The sequence below is a fragment of the Mesocricetus auratus genome, unplaced genomic scaffold, assembly GCF_017639785.1.
Source record: "Mesocricetus auratus isolate SY011 unplaced genomic scaffold, BCM_Maur_2.0 Super-Scaffold_100691, whole genome shotgun sequence".
Lineage (NCBI taxonomy): Eukaryota > Metazoa > Chordata > Mammalia > Rodentia > Cricetidae > Mesocricetus > Mesocricetus auratus.
Window position 1 is genome coordinate 59,987,844 of NW_024429267.1, and position 24,113 is coordinate 60,011,956.

General features: G+C 48.8%; 1 protein-coding gene across 3 annotated transcripts in view; it reads left to right on the forward strand.

The window, feature by feature from the left end:
* Lars2 (leucyl-tRNA synthetase 2, mitochondrial) overlaps nucleotides 1-20,260 on the forward strand; it is a 140,791-nt gene extending 120,531 nt beyond the window's left edge. For all 3 annotated transcript variants that reach the window (XM_040739722.1, XM_040739721.1, XM_040739723.1), the window contains 7 exons: nucleotides 8,871-8,971; nucleotides 9,375-9,557; nucleotides 10,830-10,999; nucleotides 12,270-12,347; nucleotides 13,447-13,558; nucleotides 17,184-17,311; nucleotides 19,132-20,260. In XM_040739722.1, coding sequence (XP_040595656.1) covers nucleotides 8,871-8,971; nucleotides 9,375-9,557; nucleotides 10,830-10,999; nucleotides 12,270-12,347; nucleotides 13,447-13,558; nucleotides 17,184-17,311; nucleotides 19,132-19,311 — 952 coding nt within the window. In that variant the 3' untranslated portion in view covers nucleotides 19,312-20,260. The remainder of the gene's footprint in view (nucleotides 1-8,870; nucleotides 8,972-9,374; nucleotides 9,558-10,829; nucleotides 11,000-12,269; nucleotides 12,348-13,446; nucleotides 13,559-17,183; nucleotides 17,312-19,131) is intronic.
* Nucleotides 20,261-24,113: the final 3,853 nt, after the last annotated feature.

The window sequence follows — 24,113 nt, forward strand, 5'->3', positions numbered from 1 at the left end:
TTATTTATTTAGCTCATGTGGGCACATGTGTGGGTAGGTGTGTGCTTGCCACAGTGTTTGTATGGGCTTCAGAAGACAGCTTGCAGGGCTTGGTTCTCTCCTTTCACCGTGTAGGTCCCAGGGACTGAACTCGCCACCTGAGGCTCGGGGGCAAGTGTCTTTACTCACTGGGCCAGCCATCTTGTCTGTCCCTAATTTAAAATCTTTGATAGATAAAAATGTATGACTTATGCACATGCCTGGAATCTCAGGATTAGCCCTGTCTCAAACACAAGATTATGTGTCTGTAGCTTTCAGATTATCTGTAAAGCAGCCGAATTGAGCTTCATTGGAATGAGGGAGCTGGAGGCTCCGCCCTTAAGCCGTTGCCAGCTCTGGAGTTGGGCTGGGTATAATTGATGCCGAAACTGGCTCTCTGATATGTCTACAACACCTGGTCTGCATCAGAAGGACACTAAACATATCGATGTCACTGGGCCCCATCATATAATTAGTTAAAATGTTTGTGGTTCCGGTTATGCAACTTAGTCTACTTGGCATTTTGTATCTGTGAAAACAAGTTTGCTAGCTGTGAGTTGTGTCCTGTTACTGTCACAGTCTCATGGAAATTTTGTATGTGTATGTGTTTTTGTTTTTGTTTTTGTTTTTTAACTCACCATCTGGTCCAAGCCAGCCTGGAACTCTTGTTTTTTCTCTTTCAGTGCTGGGATTATTTATAGGTGTTCACCACCACACCCAGCCGGGTGTTTTTAAAACAGGGTTTCTCTGGGTAAACAGCCCTGGTTGTCCTGGAACTCTCTTTGTGGAACAGACTGGCCTTGAACTCACAGAAATGCACCCACCTCTGCCTCCTAAATGCTGGGCTTAAAGGTGTACACCACCACTGCCTAGCCAGAATAATTTTAAAAGATGTGATTTGCAGTATGTAGTCTTCAAAAAGGAGACCCTGGGAGGCTTCTAGTAATTCTGGGTGAGGCCAGCCTCAACTTGGTTTCTTTCTTGTTCTGCATAAGCAGCCACCTGGCCCTGTCAGGGGAGTAGGCAGCTGTCTGTCCAGGTCTTCAGTTTTCATAGAAATGACACCTAATGCAGTCTGTGCTTGGAATTTCTTGAGCTGACTTCCTCTCTGCCTTCTTCCTGTCCTTTAGAGGTAGGGCAAAGGTGGCCCTCAGTGCCCAGCAGGTGTCAGGGTTATAATTTCTAAATTAGTGGAGGAGCCTGGACTAACCCTGCCTTGTGGTGTTGGTGCTAATTTATGAGCATGTCTTTAGAGGCTTGTTGGACTGTGAGCACTCCAGCTCATTGCAGACTGCCCTGCCCAGTCATCATGCAAATAGTATTAAATGGGTAAGTGAGTCCCCTATGAAGGCAGGCGGGGCCTCCCTGGGCTAGGAGAATGAGATTTGTTCATCCCTGTGTAGCCTTCCCTAGGGTCCTATAAGAGCAGGAGGGTGGGAAGGATCCCTGGACCTGGGAAGGGCCCTCCTCTGTGATATCCCTGTGAGCATACAGGTACACCTGTGCTCCAGTGTGAGGTAGATGTCTCTCAGCAGCTCCCCCTACCCCGCCCCACCCAGGAGCCACAGCACCCTGTGCCTCCCTTTCATCCTCCTCTGCCTTCCCTTATCTTTTAATTCCACTTTGCCTCACCCTGCCACGATGCCCCTACCTCAGCTGCTGCGAACTTTGTTCATTCATTGAAACAAGCTCGGTTTAGTTTAAACCCCTTTACTATTACTGGATACTTGTTGCAAGCTAGGCACCAAAGATGTCTTCAAGGACTTTCTTGCTGCTCCTTGGCAGAGGGCAACTGAGTGGTCAGTGTTTTCTGTCCACCACTTCCAGTTTCTAGTACCATATAACACAGCATCCAGGAAAAAGCCAGGAGGCTAACAGACATCCCAAGGGTGCTGGCTCTGTAGGGGAACTAGAAGTATCAGTTTGGGGACGTGTTGGTAAGGAAGTAGAAGTATGTTGTCTAGGCAATTCTTGGAACAGAGGAGGGGAGAGGGGACATTCTTGGTGGCCCAGAAAGCAATTGGATGGGATTTGGAAGCAGGCGTGGCTGGAGACAGAATGCCACATGACACACTGACCTCCTTCCTTCCTGTCTTATACACCTCACTAGTCCTGGGATTAAAGGCATACACCACCACCACCCAGTTTCTGTGGCTAACTAGTGTGGCTGCTGAAATTAGAGGTGTGTACCACCACTGCCTGGCTTCTATGGTGATGGCTAGCTTTGCATTCTGATCTTTAGGCAAGCTTTATTAGATCATAAACAGTATATCACCACAGCCTCCAGCGGTGCAGTTGAAGGGGCCTGGAGAAGGCTAAGGCAGAATAAGGGCCTCTTAGGCACAGAGCCCCAGCCCTCCCTCCTGCTCTTAGAAAGCTCTGCAAGCATACAGAAGTCTCTCAATCTCCTGGCTGAAATAGGCCACATCTGCCTTTACCCAAGAGTCACATTCATTGAATTCACATTTGCATGTGTGATTGGTGCAGACAAATCCGCTGTGACTCAGGGGACCTGCGGACCATAGCCAGGCCATTGGCATTCATGTGTTTTTAGAAATTTTATGTGTGTGAGTGCTTTGCCTGCATGTATATCTGCTCACTATTCATGTACAGTGCCCTGAAGACCAGAAGAGGACATTGGATCCCCTGGAACTGGAGTTAAAGACAGTGAGCTGCCAAATGGGTGCCAGTAAAGGAACCCAGGTCCTCTGGAAGGGCAAACAATGCTCTTAATTGCTGAACTGTCTCTCCAGCCCCCACCCCTTTCCCCACGTCAAGTTTGGTCATCCCTATGCTAAAGTGCTTGTCTGAGACAGTGTCTGCTGCACTGCAGCTGGGGGTAGCTGGAGTCTAGATGGACTTCAGAGGTCTAACAGCATAACCTTCAGAAACTGAGACGTTCGTTATCAGAGCCTTGCTCCTGGAACATTCCTGTTCTACAGGACACCTGCCACTTGCGGACAGGGAAAGGGCCAGCGTGGACGCCCTGCAGCCCTCATCCAGAAACTCTTTGAAGTAGTTTTGAAACAGAAAAGTAAATGATTCTGCTAGTCAGGTGGCCGTGGAGACAGAGTGCGTGGAGGTGGGGCCACACTAGGTGCTGTTTGTGTGTCCATGTTTACACAGGTGGCTATGCCGCAAAGATTCATCACGTTGTAGCCACCCCAGCTCTAGTGTGCTGGTCAGTGTGGGCGACAATTGTCAGTTTGCTTTAAACTCGGAGAGGACAGGGGAGGAGAGACACTGAGAGGGAGAGGCCTAAGGAGAGACAGAGAGGGACGGAGAGGGAGATGGAAGGAAAGAGGAGTTTTAAAAGATGGGCCAGAGGAAAACAGTCTTAAGGTAGAACAGCCAGGGTCAGGGGCTCACTGATGAGTTGCAAGTCTACACATTCCCAGAAGGTGGCAGTGGTGGGCCACTTGATTATATGGGGCAAAAAAAAAAAAAAAAAAAAATCAACCAAACAACAAAACCCTAATAAGAATAATAACAAGATCCCACCTCCCTACTTTTAAGTCTTTGTTTTTGTTTTCCTTTCAGGAAAAGTCATACTGTATAGCCTAAGCTGGCCTCAAACTTAGGGCCATCCTGTCTCACCCTTCTGAGTAGCTGGGGTTGAGGTATGCATCCACATGCCCCGTTCCCTGGTCTTTATTTCTTCCTTGGAGACAGGATTTGTCTGTGTAGCCCTGGCTGTCCTGGAACTTGCTCTGTAGGCCAGGTTGGCCTCAAACTCAGAGAGGTCCACCTGCCTTTGCCTTCTGAGTGCTGGGGATTATGTCACCACTGCCCAGCCTGGTCCCGAGTCTTAATGCTACTGATGCCAGTCACTCTAGACATGTTTTTGGGTTGCTGGGTGTAAATCCATGGCTTTGTGTGTATTAAGTATGTACTGCTGAACCACACTTCCATATCCTTGAATTTCTTTTTCTGTTTGTTTGTTTTTTCGAGACAAGGTTTCTCTGTGTAGCTTTGGCTGTCCTGGAACTCCCTCTGTAGACCAGGCTGGCCTTGAATTCACAGAGATCCACCTGCCTCTACCTCCCGAGTGCTGGGAATTGAAGATGTGTGCCACCACGCCCAGCTCCTGAGGTTCCCTAAATATGACTAAAACCAATGCCCAGTGTGAGAGAAGAGTGGGAAAACGTCACACCTGTTGAAGGGATGCTGGCACCTGAGACAGTAACAGCAGCACTGAATGAGCACATGGGATTGTGTGTACCCAGACGGTCCTTGCAGACTCGCCGACGCACCTTTTGGTGTGAGCGCAGTGATCCTGCCCTGTAAAGCACTGCCTTAATCTGCTGCTGGCCTTCAGTGTGTCTGCATCCAGTTTTCCCTGCTCAGCAAGGACTGTACTGGCTGGTTCTTGTCAGCTAGACACAAACCTTGACATATCTGGGAAGGAGAAACCTTTTTTCTTTTTTAAAGATTTATTTATTTATTACATATATAGTGTTCTGCCTACATTCCAGAAGAGGACACCAGATTGAATTGTAGATGGTTGTGAGCCACCATGTGGTTGCTGGGAATTGAACTCAGGACCCCTGGAAGAGCAGTCAGTCAGTGCTCTTAACCTCTGAGCCATCTCTCCAGCCCTTTTTTTTTTTTTTTAAGATTTATTTAATGTGCACTGGTGTGTTGCCTGTATGTATGTCTGTGTGAAAATGTAGGATCCCCTGGAACTGGAGTTACAGACAGTTGTAAGCCGGCATGTGGGTGCTGGGAATTGAATCAAGGTCCTTTGTAAGAGCAGCCAATGCTCTTAACCCTTGAGCCATCTCTCCAGCCCCAGAAGAGGGAATCTTAAATTGAGAAAATGCCTCTGTAAGACTGGTCCATAGGCAAGTATATAGGACATTTTTTGAGTAAGGATTGATGTGGAAGGGTCCTGCCCCCTGTGGGTAGTGCCGTCTCTGGGCAGGGGGTGTCCTAGAGGAAACAGACTGAGCCAGTCAATAATCGACACTCCTCCAAGATGTCTGCTTCAGTCTCTGCCCTCAGGCTCCTCCCTTGGCTTCCTTCATTGATGGGCTGTGATGTGGATGCGCAAGTGAATTAAACTCTTTCCCTCCCTTACAAGTTGCTTTTGGCCATGGAGTTTTATTGCAGCAATAAGAAGCTAACTAAGATAACACCCATTTCCCTCTGTAGTTGACAGCGTGAACCTAGGAGAGTGCAGGGCAGGAGCTAAAAAGGAGGCAAACTAAAGTCCCATGCAATAGCCAACTTTATTCAGAGCATCAGACAATTTATTCTCAGAGGGTTAGGAAGAGTCAGTCACCTGAGAAATGTGTACAATCACAAGGACAAGCCGCATGTGGCAAAAACACATTTTCCTATAGAGGCTGTGGCAGTTTGAATGTAACTGACCCCCATAAGCTCATGGGGAGTGGCACTATTAGGAGGTGTGGGTTTGTTGGAGTGTGTATGAGAGGAAGTGTGTTACTGTGAGGTGGGCTTTGAGGTGTCCTATGCTCAGGATACCGCCCAGTGTCTCAGTTGACTTCCTGTTGCCTGCAAGATGTGGGACTCTCAGCTTCTCCTCCAGCACCACATCTACCTGCACGCTGCCGTGCTCCCCCTCTGGGCTCCCCCACCGTGCTCCCCACCATGATGATAATGGACTGAACCTCTGAACTGTAAGCTGCCACCTCAATGAAATGTTTTCCTTTATAAGGGTTGCCATGAACATGGGGTCTCTTCACAGCAATAGAAACCCTGACCGAGAGAGGCATATGAATAACAACAGCTGAAGTAAACGCATTCCTGCCCACTATTCCTGGAAGAAGTATGAAAGGAAATTCCAGGAACAACTCTGTCTTTTTGAAGCGTTTTCTCCCAGCACTCAGAATTCTCCTCACACAGCTACATTCCTGGACAGTGATCCAACAAGTAGCCACGCATTTTTCCCTCTGTTTTAAATCTTCCCGTGATTATTTTTGTAATTAGCATAAAGTCCAGGTGCACCAGACAATTTGCTGGAAGGCAAAGATGGCCCAGGGGCTGAGCAGCAGTGCACACCCAGACCCTCCATCGTCCACCCCACTGTCCATCCCACCATCACTCTGGGTACTCACCTCTTAGGCCATAGGATGAATGTTTTAAGACAGGCTATCATCCGCTGGGCTCAGTGCCCTGGGAGCATCGAGGAGAGTAAAAGAATGGTCCTTATTATAAGGGGTAAAGCAGAGGATTGGTGATATCAGTGTATAATCACACAGCAGGCTGACCTTGTGCTTTCTGTGAGGTATACTAGATGCTGTGGATACAAAGGAACTTAAAGCCAGGTGGGCTATATGAGTTTGAGTTTGAGGCTAGCCTGGGATGTAGAGCGAGACCCTTTCTCAAAAAGCAAACAGATTGGCCGGAGAGATGGCTTAGTGGTGAAGAGCACTGGTTGCTCTCTGAGAGGACCAGGGTTTGATTCCCAGCACCCCCATGATGGCTTACAACCATCTGTGACTCAGTTCCAAGAAATCCACTGCCCTCTTCTAACCTCCCTGGCCACCAGGCATGCATGTGGTGTGTATACATGCATGTAGCCAAACCTTCACACACAGAAACCAGATAAATCTTTAAACGTTTTTAAAACCAAACAGACAAAAAATTATTAAGATATGTTTTTGCGCTTGATCACTTTTGTGCACACATAGAGGACTCTTCCATCTTGACACAGTAGCACACGTGTTTGGCCCTGTGACACCATCAAATACACTCATTCACTGAATGGGGCCTGAGAAATATGATACTCAGCATTTCTATTTGAATGTTAACTGTACTGGATTTTTCTCCACCTTTGTAAATGGACTCCATCTCTCAGCTTTGCTTCTGCATACACTCATTAAATGAGTTTAGAACTGTAAGGTGAGCTGCATCTCAGGCAGAGCATGTATTTAGTATTTGGACCTTGAGGAGATTGTGGGGCGGCACGGGACTGACATACACAAAGGTCAGGAACCTTTTGCTCCTGGTCCTCATCTCTCTCAATCTCTTGGCTGCCTGGTCTGTGAATTTGCACCCCAGAACTGGGATGGTAGAAGGCGTGTGACATATCTAGAACAACATGAGATACTTACATAGGATGGTGTCTGGAATTACTTGCTGAAATGCATCAAAATAGAATTGATTGGTTCTTAAGAGTAAACCATTGTGGTGAGTGTGGTGGTGCATGTCTTTAATGTCCGTATCCAGGGGGAAGAGGCAGGCAGATCTCTGAGTTCATCGCCAGTCTAACATGCATAGAGAGTTCACGTGCAGTCAGGGCTGCAGAGTGAGACCTTGCCGGAAAAGGTGTGTGAGGACAGGGCTGGAACAATGGATGGCTCAGCAGTTAAGAGCCCTGGCTGCTCCTCGGGAGTACCCACCTTGCCTGCCTGCCTGCCTGCTGCCATGTTCCCCACTGTGCTTTCTCTTATAAATTGCTTTGGTAGTGTTGCTTTGTCGTGGTAATAGAAACATAACTAAGATACACACCAGCCATTATTGATAGCTGCCTCGGCAGAATGAAATGGGCCAGGAAGAACAGTACGTTAATTAGGGATTCTATTGCTGTGAAGAGACTCCATGACCATAAAGGAAAACACCTAATTGGGGCTGGCTTACAGTTTTCAGAGATTTGGTCCATTATCATCGTGGTGTGAATCATGGCCATATGCAAGCAAGGTATAGCTCTGGAGAAGGCGCTGACAGCTCTGCTGTGGTCAGATTTTCTTCTGGTTCACCAGCGCTCCCTCCTTCCCTCCCTCCCTCTCTCTCCCTCCCTCCCTCCCTCCCTCCCTCCCTCTCTCTCTCTCTCTCTCTCTCTCTCTCTCTCTCTCTCTCTCTCTCTCTCTCTCTCACACACACACACATACACACACACACACAAACACCACAGAGACTTAGAGTTAATTGTGAAAGTTTGGCCTTAGCTTTGACTTGTTCCTAACTAGTTCTTATAACTTGAATCAACTGTTTCTGTTCATCTATGTGTTACCATGTGACTCATGGCTTTTGCCTCTCCTGCATGTCTTACCCTCTCTTCATCCAGCTGGTAATGTCTCATTCCTTTTTCCCAGAGCTCTCTGTCCCCAGAAGTCCTGTCTAACCTCTTTTACCTAGCTAATGGCCACTCAGCTCTTATTAAACCAAACACAGTGACTCATCTTCACTCAGTGCAAAGGAGTATTCTACAACATTCTACATCTGGATTGGCTGGCAGCAGGAAGTGAAAATGAACCACTGGCCTGGTTCGAGCTTCTGAAACCTCAAAGCCTGATCCCAGTGGCATCCTCCTCCAAAAAGGCCACACCTACTCAAACAAGGCCACAACCCCTAATAGTACCACTCCTTATGGGCCCATGGGGACCATTTTTACTCAAAATACCACAGACAGTTACACAATACTTAGATTTTGACAGAAATGATCTCTTCCTGCCCAACTTGTCAGATTTAGACTCTCAAAGAGTCTAAGCATGTACTGTTAGGGGAAATAGTAAACACCCTTTACAGAGACAGCCTTCAGTACCCCCTGTAGGCCCTCTGTGCTGGGTCTGACGGGCAGCTGACACTGCATGACTCCTTTATTTTCGTCCATCTTCCAATGGACAAGTTTCTCTTGTTCCCATGTTACAGGCATACTGGACACCCAGAGCAAGTAGGTAGCTTTTGTGGCTCACAGGCCTTCCGGACCCCTGTGAAGCCACTGCTTTTCCCACTTGACCTCTGGAAAGCGGACCTTGGCTGCCTCTAGACTTAGTGTTACCACTGTGTCCACGGAACCTGCTTTCACGTGTGGTCTGATTTCTGGACAGCTTGTGTGTCCTTGCTGCTCCACTCCACTCAGCCCTTTCCCTGTGTTCCTTCCTCAGGGAGCCATTCCATAAACTGCTAGCCCAAGGCCTCATCAAGGGACAGACATTCCGCCTTCCATCCGGACTGTGTCTAAAGAGCGAGGATGTAGACTTCACAGGTAAGGTGGGCCCAGCCTGGGTGGAGCAGGTGAGAACCAAGGCCAGGCCCAGGAGCTCTTAAGAAGCCAGCACCTGCTATTGGGTCCTGGCTGGGTGCAGAGGCTGAGACAGATCCTGGTCAGGCCTCTGCAGGCTGCTCCTGGGACTGGTTCTCCCCTTCTCCCGAGCCCCATCCTGTGTAACATAGTATTTGCTTGGGTATTGCCCGACAGACAAAGCCTCAGACTCAGAACATGGAGTCTTCCAGGACCGTATCCCAAAAGGCCTGGAAGCACCGCTCAGTGCTTGGGACCTCCACCCTGCCCACTTCCTTGGCCTCTGCGAGCAGCTCCGCTTCCCTGGGAGCTGTTCAGGACCCACTCAGAATCGTGCATCGCTCCTAAGTGTTCTTTTGGCATCTAGGTCCCACCCCTGTTTGTGCAAAAACAAAAGAGAAGTTAGAGGTGACGTGGGAGAAGATGAGCAAGTCCAAACACAACGGTGTGGACCCCGAGGAGATTGTGGCGCAGTATGGGATCGACACAATCCGGCTCTACATCCTCTTCGCAGCCCCTCCTGAGAAGGACATCTTGTGGGATGTAAAGAGTGAGTCTCCTTCCTTCTCCTGCCTGCCTCCTCTGCAGTCTACCCTGATCTCTGAAAGAGCTAGGGAAGAGAATGTCTTACTGGAAACAATAATGGAGAATTTTAGAAGTCATCTTCTCCAGCCTTCTGTCCCACTCCAAGACCCTAGCTCTCCATTGTTCAGGGGTCCCTTGGGTGGGGAAGGGCAGGGATTCCCATTGCATATGCACATTCCCAGCCCTCACCCTACACTTGCTGGCAGGGGTCGGGGGATGAGGGTGTTGCAGGCTCTGTGCTAATTATAATGTGAGGTCTCTGGACAACTATTGCCTTGAAGACCAAGCATCTGTGCCTACCTAGGCCTGCTGTGCTGCAAAGAGGCAAGCCTTCTGTCCACATTTCCTGCAAGTTTTATTCTAGAACAGAGTTCTCCTCCCTCACCTGGATCCTGGGATCACGTGCAGCCTATCAGCCCCTCCCTGCTAGCCTCACTTCCCCTCAGGATGTTTGTCTTTCTAAAGCTTTCATTTCGCCCTTGAGATCAGCGTGGATGTAGATGTAGGGAGTGAAAGCCAGTGCCTGTGTCATGAAGAGTGTGTTTATCTCAGGATTGGCTGGTTCCTCTCACTGCGTCTTATGGCAGTGGGTCTGGACAGTGGTGACAGATACCAGCCCTAACTGTGCAAAGCAGTGCCGGCATTAGCTCAGCCTTCTCCTTTCTACGTGGGAAAGTTCCCATATCTGCTTCTCACAAGCCTCCAACTGTCCCTGCTATGTCCCCGCTCTTGAGAATACCCAGCCCAGTGACTGTGGGGCTCAGGCATCTGCACTCACACTTATTTGGTCAGCCACCAAGTGGGCTGGCTGTTCTGCTTCCCCAGATCAGAACAACCACTGTCTAACCCTAGACTTAGTGGACATGTTTGGAACACATAACACACACACACACCTGGCAAGCTGAGGGTTCTTAGCTGACCTCACACAGTGCCACAAGGCTGTTCCCAAGCATGTTGTGCAGCCGCAGCTGCCGTTTCCTGTTCTCATGAGCCCTCAGCTTCACTGGTACTGGCAGCTCTCTTACACTCTGTCGGCCCCGCGGCATGTCTGTCAGAGTAAGCCTGCGGACCCAGAAGGCAGTGTGCCGATGCCCATCCCAGGGTAGGTGGCATCTGCTGAGCAGTCCTGCTGCCCAGGCTTAGAGTATCAGGGAGGACTCTGGGAGGACCATGGGGCTTTTCTCATTCCTTCTGATCAGTACTCTTTCTTTGTCTCCTCTATTGCCACAAAATGCAGCCGATGCGCTCCCTGGAGTCCTGAGATGGCAGCAGCGGCTGTGGTCCCTGACAACACGATTCATCGAGGCAAGGACTTCCGGGTCAGTCCCCCAACCTCAGCTGTTGAACAACAAGGAGAAAACCCAGGCCCGAAACCTCTGGGAGTACAAAAACTCAGTTATAACTCAGGTCAGAATCCACAGCGCTTACTCTGAGGGAACCTTTGCCCGATGATCTATACAGCCTTCACAGCCTGAGGGCCACAGTGGGCCTTCTGTCCTTGTGAGGTGGGCCTGCTGCCTCACTTAATTGCTGTCACTGCTTTGGCTGTTTTACTGAAACTTCCTAAAACAGCTGTCCCTCCCACCCTGTCACCTTCTTCCACCTAGACCTCAGGAAGCCACCCATTTCCTGCGTCTCTGGACTTGACCTGCAGGTGGAACCAATCTCTAACGAAACCTTGCACATTGTATTAACAGGGGTGCAGAGCTGAGAGTAACGGAGACTGCCATAAAATACCGTCTCATTTTATAGATGAGCTTAAGGCCCAGACAGGTCAGGTGTCTGGCTTAAAATCCTGCAGCTAATGGGGATCTGAACGCAGATCGGAATCCAGGCTCCCTTGTGCTCCAAATATGAGGTTATTTTTAATGGGTATCTGATAACCCAGATTCTTAGGCTGGTTTATTTTTCACTTGCTGATTCAGGGGTGGGTGTAGGTTGGTGGTAGAGTGTTCCAGGGCCTGGGTTCCAGTCCCTGAACTAAGAAGGGAAAGGTGCTGATTCAAGCCTGTAAAGTCACCCAAGGCCACTTCTTGCCTGGACCGCAGCTCAGATGACATTGATGACATGGCAGGATTTTTGTTTGTCTGTTTGTTTTCATGACTTGATCAGGTGGCCCTGGGTCTGGCATGCTCATCCAATGGCATTTCTCCAACTTTATTTCGATTCTCTGCGTAGAGGGAGTCACCGAGGGGACTCTGGAGACTTGAGTGCTGCCAGGTGGTTGCTTTCATATCACGCATGTCAGATAATGATGTGTTGTTTCAACTGCTGGAAACTCTCGGCTTCGGAAAGCTGTCTCATTTCCTTTCTTTTTGTCAGTGGTGGGGAGTCTAACTTCAGGCCTCACTGCTGCTAGAGGAGCCCCTCATGTCTTTATCCACTGTTGTCTTCCTGCTGCTTACCAGCAGCTCCTGCCTCCTGCTCAAGCAGCCAGCGTTGTCTTAAGCAACACTGTCTGAGATGTGGAAAGAGAGGCGGTCTTAAGCAGTGGAAACAACATGGAGTCTGAATTCAAAAGTCATGAAATCCCGTCATTATTCCAGACATTTGACATATTTGTAGCTATCTTTTGTTATGTTCAGTTAGCTTCTTTTTTTATCATTCAGTTTTCTTCTGGAAAGCTAAAGAGAATTTCTGAAGCTAGTAGAAAAATAGAATCATTTTTTTCCAACAGGTAACCACCCATTTCACAGAGGACTTTGCACTGAATTCTGCAGTTTCTCAGCTGATGGGACTCAGCAGTGCCCTCTCGGTAAGCAGCTGGACCTCGCCTAAATGAGGAGGGAGGGTGAAAGTGTTGGGAATATTTCTCCCATGGTCACAATTCTATCATACTACTTCAAGGTATTTTGCTTTTCAAAGATTTATGTATTTATTGTGTATACAGTGTTCTGTCTGCATGCATGCCTGCACACCAGAAGAGAACACCAGATCTCATTATAGACGGTTGTGAGCCACCATGTAGTTGCTGGGAATTGAACTCAGGACCTCTGGAAGAACAGGCTGTGCTCTTAATCTCTGAGTCATCTCTCTAGCCCCGGGGTTTTAAAGGTTATCTGAGAAAAGCCGCTTACTTTTCCTGAGACAGGGTCTAACCATGTGGGCCAGGCTGGCCTTTGACCTACAGTGATCCTCCAGCTTCTGCCTCCTCATTTAAAGCCTTTTAATTTCCAATCTTTTCTAAGAGGACATGAAGGCCCAGGTTAGATGCCATGTCTGAATAAGCAGTTGCAAAGCCAGGGCCAGGCTTAGACCTCTGTCTGCTCTAACCCTCATCCTCTACTGCCTGATTTCCTGAATGTGTCCGGCTGTTTCCCTGTGGCATGGTTGGCGTTTGTATGTGCTGAACCTGGGTGGAGCAGAGCTGTTACTCCCTCCATTTTCAGTGCCACTCCTCTTTGCTGCATGTGACTCCAGCTTTTCTTGACAAGGGAAGAATTTGTCAGTAGTTGGTGAGTGGAGAGGACCTATGCCCTGGTACTCCACAGTAGGGAATCTCAGGAGACAGTTCTCCACATTCTCCCCCCGGCTGTGACACGCAGGAAACCTCGAGGTGTGCTTGCAGGGTTTGACCTTGTTCCCAGAGCAGATTTTCCTCCCTCGCTGGGGCTTAGTTTCTTCCTCAGTCAGATGAGGTACAAATCCTGCCCTTGAAGGGCAGTTGTGAGCGCTGGGTATGAGGTTCTGTGAGGGATCCTTTGACCTTCATTACCAAAGAGGCAATGAAGAATCCCCCCTGCCCCACCTGTTGAGCCTCTGGATTCTGCTTCGTCCGTGGTCTATAGTCCGTGGTCTGTCTTACCCCTGCCTTATTTGTACCCCAGTCTTCAATGTTCCTTCCTCTTCCTCAGCAAGCCTCTGAGAGAGTGGTTCTCCACAGCCGTGAGTTTGAGGACGCTCTGTGTGCCCTGCTGGTGATGGCTGCCCCCATGGCTCCTCACATATCCTCAGAACTCTGGGCAGGTACGTAAGAGGGTCCTTGTCTAGCTGGTTACTTCTGACCAGCATTTGCCCAAGCCTCTCACTGATCATTGTTTGTAGCTCAGCAAATGTGTTGATCAGAGCTCTTCATCCTTTGAGGGTTCAGCTACTCACTGTCAGCGTGTGTGTGTGTGTGTGTGTGTGTGTGTGTGTGTGTGTGTGTGTGTGTGTGTGCTTTGTTGTGGGTGTGTGTGTACATGCTTTGTTGTGGGTGTGGGCATGTATATGCCATGAATGTGTGTGGAGGTCAGAGGACGACCTTTGGGTGTCAGTCCTCATCTTTCTACTGTTTTGAGACGAGGTATTAACCACTATGTAACTTAGGCTAGCTGGCCCAAGAGCTAGTAAAGATGCTCCTGTCTCTGCCTTCTGCCTCCCCATAGCGGCCAGCGCTCTTGGACTAATGGTTGGGCCACTGTGTCCAACTTTTCCATCGGTTCCAGGCATCCAGACTCAGGTCATCAGGCCAAGCCCTTTTATCCACTCATCCCTGACCTGTCTTCATTGTGAACTCATTAGTTAAGTTCAGATCTTATCTGTTTTGGTATCCAAGCCACTTCCACAAATGTTCATCCAGACACCGAGTCTGCATCCCACCAGGCCCTCTGATAGTTTTTGTTTTGTTTTGTTTATGTTTGTTTGTTGTTAGCTTCTGGTGTTAGAAATTGGGTCCAGCCTTGTGCACGCTAAGGACATGCTCTACCACTGAGCCACACCCCAGCCTCTGATTCAATGTGGATGTTGTTCTTTCAAAAGCATATGAGCAAATTCAAATCTCTGGGAAAGGTCAGCATGAAGTGACCTTGCTTCCTGTGCATTTTCTTGGAATTGCCCGGACTGCTGTGAGCAGTGTCATCACAGACCCAGGCCCTCCTGGCATACTCGGGGGAATTAGCTAGCACAGACAAGGATGGGGAGATGAGGGCAAAGACAGGACCAAGAATGCCACCAGGGGAGGACTGCCATACACAGAAACCAGGACCCCCAAGCCCCCAGCAGTCACTGTGGGCCACCAAGGCAGCCTGGCAGCCTGTGCTCAGGGTGGGATGGGGGAGGTTTGGTTTTGTTTTCTGCAAGGAGGTCAGCTCTCCAGAGGTGGGGATGATGGCCCTGCATGCTAGAGCTTTGGTACTTGTCTGTCGTATCCAGACTTACCCCGTGTGACCTGTCACCTTGGTTATGTTGTTGTATTTGCCATGCACATGTTGGGTATTTTCACTCAAAAGAGCAAAGTGGCAAAAGCCTGCACATACACAGGACCCTGAGCTCCACCCTCTGCAGCCAAACCCACACTGTCCAGGGAAAGCCTGGTGAGGCACTGTACCTATAAATAAGCATCCTGATTACTCCAGGAAGTCTAGCTTCCTTGTTTTTTTCCCCCCCAGTGGAATTTCTAGCAGCTTCTATCCAGAACATTTTCATCCGAGGGCCTTTCATCAACTAGGCATTCTGTATGACTTCTATACGAGGTTTTGGAAACCTTCCTGCTACATCTGGGTCACAGGACAAGCCCCCACCAACTCGGCAAATAAAGACACAATTGTCTGTCCTCTGTGACCTCCATCTCACTTTTAGAGAAGGAAGAAGCTGGAATCTTTTCTGCATTTGCCAAAAGGCTGTTAAGACCCATTGAGAAGTACAAGAACTTAGGCCAGGACTCTGGGGCAGCAGGAGGGGTCATGTCTTGTACTCAGGCTGTGAGGAGCCTTCACTCTCCTGACAGTAGCTGGCAATACAGGGTCACCTGGGTGTCAGATAGGAAAACTTAAAAAGCTCCAATGAATGAGAGTGCCAGAGTCAAGCAAGGCAGAGGCCCGTGGGATAGACTACATCTGTGCTGGAGTGGGAGAGGCTGCATTAGCACCACTCAGTGGCTTGTGCACAACTCAGGCTTGCCTAAGGATTGTTAGTTTCCGTCTGTGAGAAGAAGGGCGTGTGGTGGGTGTAAACCAGCAATTGCTAATACGTGGCTGAATAAGGCTGATCCCTCGTATGTGTGCACACGTGTGTTTGCAATGCTGGTGTCAGACTCAGGACGGCGTTCATGCTAACAAACACTTCTTCACTCTGCTGCATCCCTGAACTTTCTTTTAATAAAGGAAGCAGTGTGTGCTGATTCACATTCTGACCCCAGGTTTCCACATATCCATATAATTTGAATATGTCCTAAATCAATCCCAGTACAATAATATTTTGAAGGAAAACCCACAAACCAATAGGGAAGGAAGCTTTGTGCAAACAAACTTGGTTTGGAGAAGTTTACTTTGTGATTTTGAAGATAATTTTTTATATTACAAACAAAATAGAATACTGCTAAATTTGAAAGTTAAATGGGGGGGGGGGGTGAAACCTTTCAAAGAAACCAAAAGAAAATTCCTGAACTGATTTCACAGTGTGGAAAAACGCTATACTTAAATATCTTTCAAATCACTAACGAGCTATGAGTGTTGCTCGGAGTTAGAGCACTTCCTTAGTGCACACAAAGCCCAGGTTCATCGCCAGCACAACTGTAATATGTGCATATGTAGGTATAAAAGCAGTAAGTATTCCTTGTGGAAAATGTTTAAAAACAGTGTTTTTAAAAGGAAAGGGGGTGGGGCTGGAGAGATGGCTCAGCAGTTAAGAATTCTGACTTGTCTTCCACAGGACCTGGGTTCAGTTCCCAGCACCCACATGGTAGCTCACAACTGTCTGTGGTGACTCCAGTTCAGAGGATCCAACACCCTAACAGACATGCAGGAAGGCAAAAACACCAATGCATATGAAAAAAATAATAATTTTTGAAAGAAAGTAGAGATTTTAAGGTACAGATTAGTGGCAGAGCATATACTTAGCATTCTTAAGGCCCTGGGTTCCATTCCTAGCCCTAAAAGACAGAAGTCAGAAGCCCCAGGACTCTCTAGAAGAAGGCTGGCGAGTGGTTATACCTTACCATCTTCATGTGGCCTACCCTAAGCCAAGGGTCCATTCCTGAGAGAGCTAAGTTCACAGGAGGGCTGAGCACATCCTTCTGTCCAGTGCACTCTATATGTGGAAAGGGACCAGGGACAAGATGTTGAAACCAAAGACTCATGGCAGGAGAAGCTGTGAGGGCAGCCTGTACTTGGGCCAGTTCTCGGGAAAGCATTCCTTCCCCAGCAAAGGGGTAACCCCAGAACGCTGGCAGCCTTGCTTTCTTTTCCACTCACGTCAGAGTACCATGTCCATCCATCCTCACGTCGCTGCATGCTTTTTATAGAAAGGAGACCAGCAGTGGGAAGAGGTCAGCTCCTCCCTGTGCACCAGTACACTGCTTGATCCTCGGGCCCTAAGCAATCTTCATTTCTACCCCACCAATAAGCTATACAGTCATGAGTGTCAGATAGGAAAAAGTTTTAAAAGTCATGAGAAATCTCTGATACTGGCACAAGGACCTAAGACAGAAGCCAACAAAACAAAAGCACTAGCACCACTCAGAGTGGCCAGTCCACAACCTCATGGAGAAAGTCATGTTGTGGTATCCTGGCTTCCTTCAAAGGCTATAAGCCAAGGGCAGAGCCTTGCACCCCGTTCATGAACCCCACTGTGTGTTCTGAGTGTCCTGACCTTCTGTGCCTTGGTGTTGCAGGCCTGGCGTCGGTACCAAGCAAGCTCTGTGACCATTATGCCTGGGATGCTGGTGTGATGCTTCAGGCCTGGCCCACTGTGGACTCACAGTTCCTTCAGCAGCCTGATGTGGTGCAGATGGCCGTTCTGGTGAGTGCCACCCACAGCCATAGTGCTAGACCGTGGTCTACAGACTATCCCTCTTCTCCCTGCGACCCATCAACCCAGCCCCCAAGCCAGCCCTTCCATTTGACCAAGCCCACAACACAGAGGTCTCTATTCCCTTCTCTGTTCCTTCACTATATCCCAGAAGCACGTAAGCTTCAACACTCAAGGCCTGGAAAGACTAGAAAGGGGAAATACCAGCCAGATCTGCCTTAATGGCTCCAGGGTCTTCCAGCTGCATTTAAGAGCATCCGGGTAGGTTTAAGGCAAAGGGGTGGGGAGACATATAGAAGGGGACAGACATCTGTCAGTAAAGAATACCTCTGTTGGGCTGGAGAAATGGCTCGGTAGTTAAGAGCACTAGATACTCTTCCAGAAGACCTAAGTTGGATTCCCAGCGCCCATCTAGTAGCTCACAACTACATTTCCAGGAGCTCTGCTGCCCTCTTCTGGCCTCCACTGGCACCAGACATGAATGTGGGGTGCAGATACACATGCAGTCAAACCACCTACTCTCATAAAATAAAACTTAAAAATGTAATGCCTTGCCAAACATATAATTCTTTTCCCTCATTCATTCATTCATTCATTCATTCATTCATTCATTTATTTATTGGCAGACTGACCACTTTCAATATATGAGTAATGTTGGAGGGAAGTTCAAGGTTCAGGTTTTTATTTTATTTTTAGGTTCTGGGGTTGAACCTAGAGCCCAGGGCATTCTAGGCAAGTGGTATCTTGCTAAGCCGCATTCCCAACCCTCTTCTTACTGTTAACTTTAAGACAGGATCTAAGTGAGTTGATCAAATGGACCCTACGCTGGCCTTGAGCTTTGATCCCCTGGCCTCAGCCTCCAAGGTATCTGGAATTACAAGCCCATGCCACCAGGCCCAGCAAGAGTAGTTTGTTTTGGTTTGTTTTTTTTTTCCCCTTTAACCTTTTATGCAAAAACTAGATCCCTGTAGGTAGGTTCCCCTCTGTGCAGATTTGATTTGTTTAATGTGAGATACATTTTTACAGACATCTGTTAATGGCTTCAGCGGCAGAAGTTAAAGAGACCAGGATAGGCTTTTACCTGATCCTCTGGATGGCAGGTGGAGTGGAGCTGTGTCATTTACATCCAAATGTGATTTTCTTTATCTTGTGAGAGGCTATACCATTCTTAGTTAAGGAAACAGGCTCCAAAAAAGTGATTTACTTCACCCACGTCCAGTCCTGACTCTAAGCCAGGCATAGTGCTAGGTTCTAGGAATGCAAAATCAAACAAAAGCCAGGCACAGTGGTTTCTCTGTGATCTCAGCACTTGAGAATCTGAGTCTGGATGACCACTGTAAGTTTGATGCTATCTAGGGATACATGATAAGACTTTGTCTCAGCAAAAACAAAAAATCCAGTGGGACAACAGGGTTCCTATTTCTGATGCAGCTTAAAGCTCAGAGAGACAGAAAAGCTTAAAAGAAGGGAAAAGAGGCCAGGTGGTGGTGGTGGCACACGCCTTTAATCCCAGCACTAGGGAGGCAGAGGCAGTCGGATCTCTGAGTTCAAGGCCAGCCTGGAGTACAGAGTGAGTTCCAGGGCAGCCAAGGCTGTTACACTGAGAAACTCTGTCTCAAGACAAACAAACAAAAATAAAGAAGGAAAGAAATAAACAAAATGTACTTGTGTTGTGGGATGTGCCAGCATCACATCCACCCTAGACCACAGGAGCCATGTTTAGAGAGAGTACTAAGCTCAGGACTCAGAGCACCCTCACAGCCTGCCTCCCTGTGGACTCTCCTCACTCTCTCTGCTCTTTTCCTTCTCAGATCAACAACAAGGCCTGTGGAAAGATCTCTGTGCCCCAACAAGTTGCCCAGGACCAGGACAAAGTCCATGAATTTGTTCTCCAGAGTGAGCTGGGCATCAGGCTGTTGCAGGGGAGAAGCATCAAGAAGGCCTTCCTCTCCCCCAGGACTGCACTTATCAATTTCCTGGTGCAGGAGTGACCAGGGCTCCAAGGACCCTCTGTCTCTGCCCAGATCGAGGAGAGGATTGTTGGCTTAGGAAAAGAGAAAAGACAAGCATCAGGGACATTGGCCTTTGTGCCAGGACAGACCGGAGTCAGCAGGGGCCTGTGTGCTGAGGCCTGAACCTAGGAGAGAATGGATGTGAACAAAGCAGAATGAGGAGAGAAAATTCATTGCCCTGTGACCTTCCACTCCCACTCAGGGTGTGAAGCTACCAGAGATGCCGCTGGGTGGGAGCAAGGAGAAAAACAAGACTGGGAAGCAGCCAGGAGCTTTTGCATCTGCTCGGTACTGTCTCAGACACTTCTCCAGGAGTCATGTAGACTAAAGGAGCCATTTAGGGTCAGGAGCTGCACAGTGGGCAGGTGTACAGATGGTGCTAGCTGGGCTTGGCTTACAGGATAGAGAAAACCCTTCAGGATATGTTCTGTGTCTTACTTGTGGAACTGGACACGGACACTGGCATCTCTACAAATTGTTCTGCATATGTCTCCAGCATCTTCCAGCTGTGTCACACGGTCTCTTCCACTCCAGCTGGGTGGCCTGTTCTGAGTCTGATGTACGTGCTCTGGGATAGGACTCCACTTATGAACCTGAACAGAAGGACCGTGTCAAAGCCACTGTTTCAGTGTGTAGAGTGTACTCTGTGGTGAGTGAAACTGTTCTGAACTGCAATGCGCTCCAGAGCTCCATCACAGCCCAGCGGGGATTTGAACCCTAGATGGCTCACATGGGCCTCAGATAGTGACATCACTGTTACCAGTTTGGCCCCCAGAATGGCACTAGCAAAAGCAAGTTCATCAAAGAGGAGTAGAATTGTTGCTTCCTGGTTGTCACCTCCTGTGTCCAAGCTGCTATGATTTAGCTGTTTAGGAGATGGCCAGGAGTGGAAACCAGCTCACCAGTGAATTAAACAAAGCTGATTTTATGAGAGTCATTACTAAAGTGCTCTTATAGACATGGCCTGAGCCAGGGCTCAATACTTAGCTGGGGGAAGGGGAGAAGAACCTAGTTGTCTCAGGATGCTTTAGCTCTGTGTCTGTATTACAGATGGTGGCTGTCACTGTCTCCAGCCATTCAGATGCCTTTTAGTGTCATAGACATATATCACTTTGAGACATCTCTGTGATGTTGGAACAGCCCTATATTCCAGTTCTAAGAGTTAATTGGGAGCAGACCAACATCCTCCAGCATCACAGGCCCTGGGTCTGTGCTGCCTCCCTGGAATACCTATGGTCTTGTCACCTTGAACCCACACTCCATACAGACAGTGCTCATCCAGGCCCATGAAAAAGAGACGCTTGTGCACAGGGTCTTGAGGTTGATACTGTACCTGGTTTCCATGCCTACAAGTTGTAATTTAACTGTAGTTATCATAAAGGATTCAACATTTTTTACAAGTGAGGCTGCTGAATGTGAGCCTAGCATGGCAAGGTCCAAGGTTCCATGCCCAACACAGAAAAGCAAAGCAGTTCTACCAGAGAAGCTGTGTGGTAGCATACCTGTCTTCCCAACATGTGAGAGGCACGAGGATCATGGGTTTAAAGTTATCCTTGGCTACGTTAGACTCTGTCTCAAGGAAAAACTGCCAGTGACCCTAATATACAGCAAAGTTTGAAAGCACTGGATTAATGAATGTTTCTGAACCACAATTTCTCCGTCATTTTCATCTTACCTCCAGTGAGGTTGGCCAAGAACCATGAGGAAATAGAGTTGGGAGAGATTGGGACCAGAAAGGAAGGCAGAGCCACAACCCGGAGAGGTGGTTTAAAGGGATCCCCGAGCTGACACAAGGGACAGTCCCATGACATACAGGAGCATGTGGAGGGAGGGTGAGGGCTTTTGACTGTTTTGTGTTCCCCAGGAATGAGCTCAGTGGCCTTGATGAACTAAGGGGAGGGTGTCCTTTAGTTGGGCGTTATCTGTCCCTAGCAGTGGACCAGTAAAGTCTGTAGGCTGCTGGGCTGACACACTGGGCGTTGGAGAACATTCTCTCCAAGAAGATGAAACTTGGAAACATGAGCTCATTGGTACATCCTAGGAGAAAGTAGATACGATGGAGCAATTGGACAGAAAATTGCTCCCTGTGGGCGAGTGCATGGGGTGGAGTGCCATCTGAGTCAGAAACTCATTATCTCCGTTTCCACAAAACCCTGGAGGATAGGAATTACTCTCATGAATATGAAAACAAAACAGTAACAACAGAAACCACAAGAGGCTCAGAGGCTCAGTAATTTGCCTAGTTTTCAAAGCTAGTAAGTAGAAGAGGCAGGTGTAAAGTCACATCTGGCTTCTCTTACTGCTGTCCTGCTGTGTCACCAGGCCTTCACCTAAATGCCCTTCTCGACTGATGTGTGACAATATGATGAAATGTCAGTCTTCCCAGCAGTCCAGTCGGGGCTCCCCTTCATGGGACACTAGTCAGTCTCAAGTCTGGGGAACTACTGCACCAGTGCCTACTCTTCTGGGGCGGATGAGAGGCCAGGAGCCTGGGCCTGGTCCCGTAGGGTTAGGATCAAGGCTGTTAGCTTCTGGGAGATTCAGGGTCCAAGTGGATGAAGGTTATATCTTTGGGGACATGGATGAAGACAATTTGTGAGCCAGAAAAGTTGAGCCCCACATGGATCCTGCCAGAGTGGCCTTTTGCCAAAGAGAATGAAACTGACTCCCAAGACCAAAACACTAATTGTTTTGCATTCCTCACCCAGCCAGAATACCCTCCTTCAGAGAACAGGTCATCACAGTAATGAGAGCATCCAGTCAGTGGAAGAGAAGGCAACCAACTAAAGACATGGAAATTTTCTCATAACTAAAAGCAAGATACCCTAGACAGTGTGTGATCCTAACCTTTTGTTTTGAGTCAGCCTCACTCTGCAGCCAAGTTGTCCTGGAACTGACAGATCTTCCTTCCTAACTCATCCTCCTGAGTACTGGGATTTCAGACATGCACCACCATAACTTTACATTTTTATTTATGTGTATCGCCAGATTGTCTGTATGTATACCGTACACATGCAGGTGACTGCAGAAGCCAGAAGAGGGCGCTGGAGCCCCTGGAACTAGAGGAGGGGCTGGCTGCAGGGTGTGCTCTGACCACAACCCAAAAGAGCAAGCCAGCTCCTCCTCTTCCTCCTGCACCTGAAGCTATGCCCCTGGGATGTGGCCACCACCGTAAGTCCACTGGCAAAGCAAGATGCCACTGCAGTTGTGAGCTACCCTACGTGGGTGCTGGGAACTGAACCTGTAAGAGCAGCCAGTTCTTTTAAGTACTGAGCTATCTCTCCAGCCCCATAAATCATTTGGTGAGGGTCTTCCCTTCTGTTTATGATTTTGTATTTTTTTTTTTTTGCCATCAAGTGTTTCAGCAATAGAAAGATACCAATATGTGTAATGTCAGCCCAGTGTGGAAGTGCACACCTGTAATCCCAGCTCTGGGGTGCTTAGGCAGGAAGATGGTCTGCCTGAAGCCTCCTGGGATACCAAGTGAATGAAGAAAACAACAGTATGATGTTGTAAAGATACACATGAACCAGGAGCCTGGCCTCCTTGTATTACTTTGTCTTCTAAGTCAGGGTGTCCAGCTCCCTGGGAATGTGGGTACAGTTAGGGAATGTTTGTTCCTTTGTGTGGCACTGAACCCAGAGAGTCACAGCAGCACTTGGAGCCAGCATTGGCGTAGGTGCTAGGTCTGAGTAAGAGGGAGGCTCCTCGCAGGCTAGCCTTGGGATCTGCTCTCCTAGCGAGCAGTCAAGACTGTAGATGAGATCAGAGAACGCCCTTAGCCTGCCCCAAGACCTGTTCCCATAGCTTAGACAGCGGTGTGGTGAGCTATGGCACTCTCTCCACGAATACCCCACCTACAGCACCTTTGCAGAAGCATGAGCGGAAGTACTTCCAAGTGGGAACCAGTCGCACCCTGTAGCTCGTGAGAAGGTGGAGGGGAGGCCAGTGAGAAAAGCCAGTAGAAAACAGCTGCTCCCTTCGTGGGCGGCCGAAGGCTCGTATCCAGGCTGATGAGTTTGGAAAATGGAATCCGAGATGACCAGCAGTGAACGGGGGGGGGGGCTCCCTGGGGGTGTAGTGGGTGGGGACGACCCTGACAGGACAGCTGAGGGCAGGACAGACCTGAGACAGAGGGCCAGTGACCTCCCAGAGTTGACCCTCACCCTCATCTACACCCTTGGAGAAGGAAAGTAGCTACAGAGATAATGAGGCCCTAAGGGAAGAGGCCAGGCCTGCAGGAACGCAATACCTATGACTCACTCCCTGACCCTCACTCCTGAACCTGAATCCCAGTTTTTGTTCAGCCTCTGGAAGAGCACAGCTAGGCCAACAAGCACTGAGTGTCAAGATGCTGTGGGCTGTGAACTCTGCCAACGGCAGCAGCAGTCATTTCTGTGTCCTACTGTGGACTGTGTGCCAGGCTCCTCTGTATCACATAAGGGGCCTTGCTCAAGACCACACAGAGACGAGGCAGAGCCATGTTCCCGCTCTGCTCCACGGCGTTGTTAGAGCCAGCCCCGCACCTTCTGGATTTCCCAAAGCAGGCCTGATGTCTAGATGCTACCCCAGGGCTTGTGGAGTGTACATTTCTCAACCCGTGACTGAGAAAGTTGGTCCCTGTCAACCTAGCCTCGCACATCTGAACCTGGGACTGACATTCTGAGGAGTCATTACCCCTGGCAGACTCAGTTTCCCCTGGGCACTGTCACCAGGACTCAGACACCAGGGAGTCACCCTGGCTTGGAAAGCTGGGTGGGCCTTGATAGCAGAACTTCTGG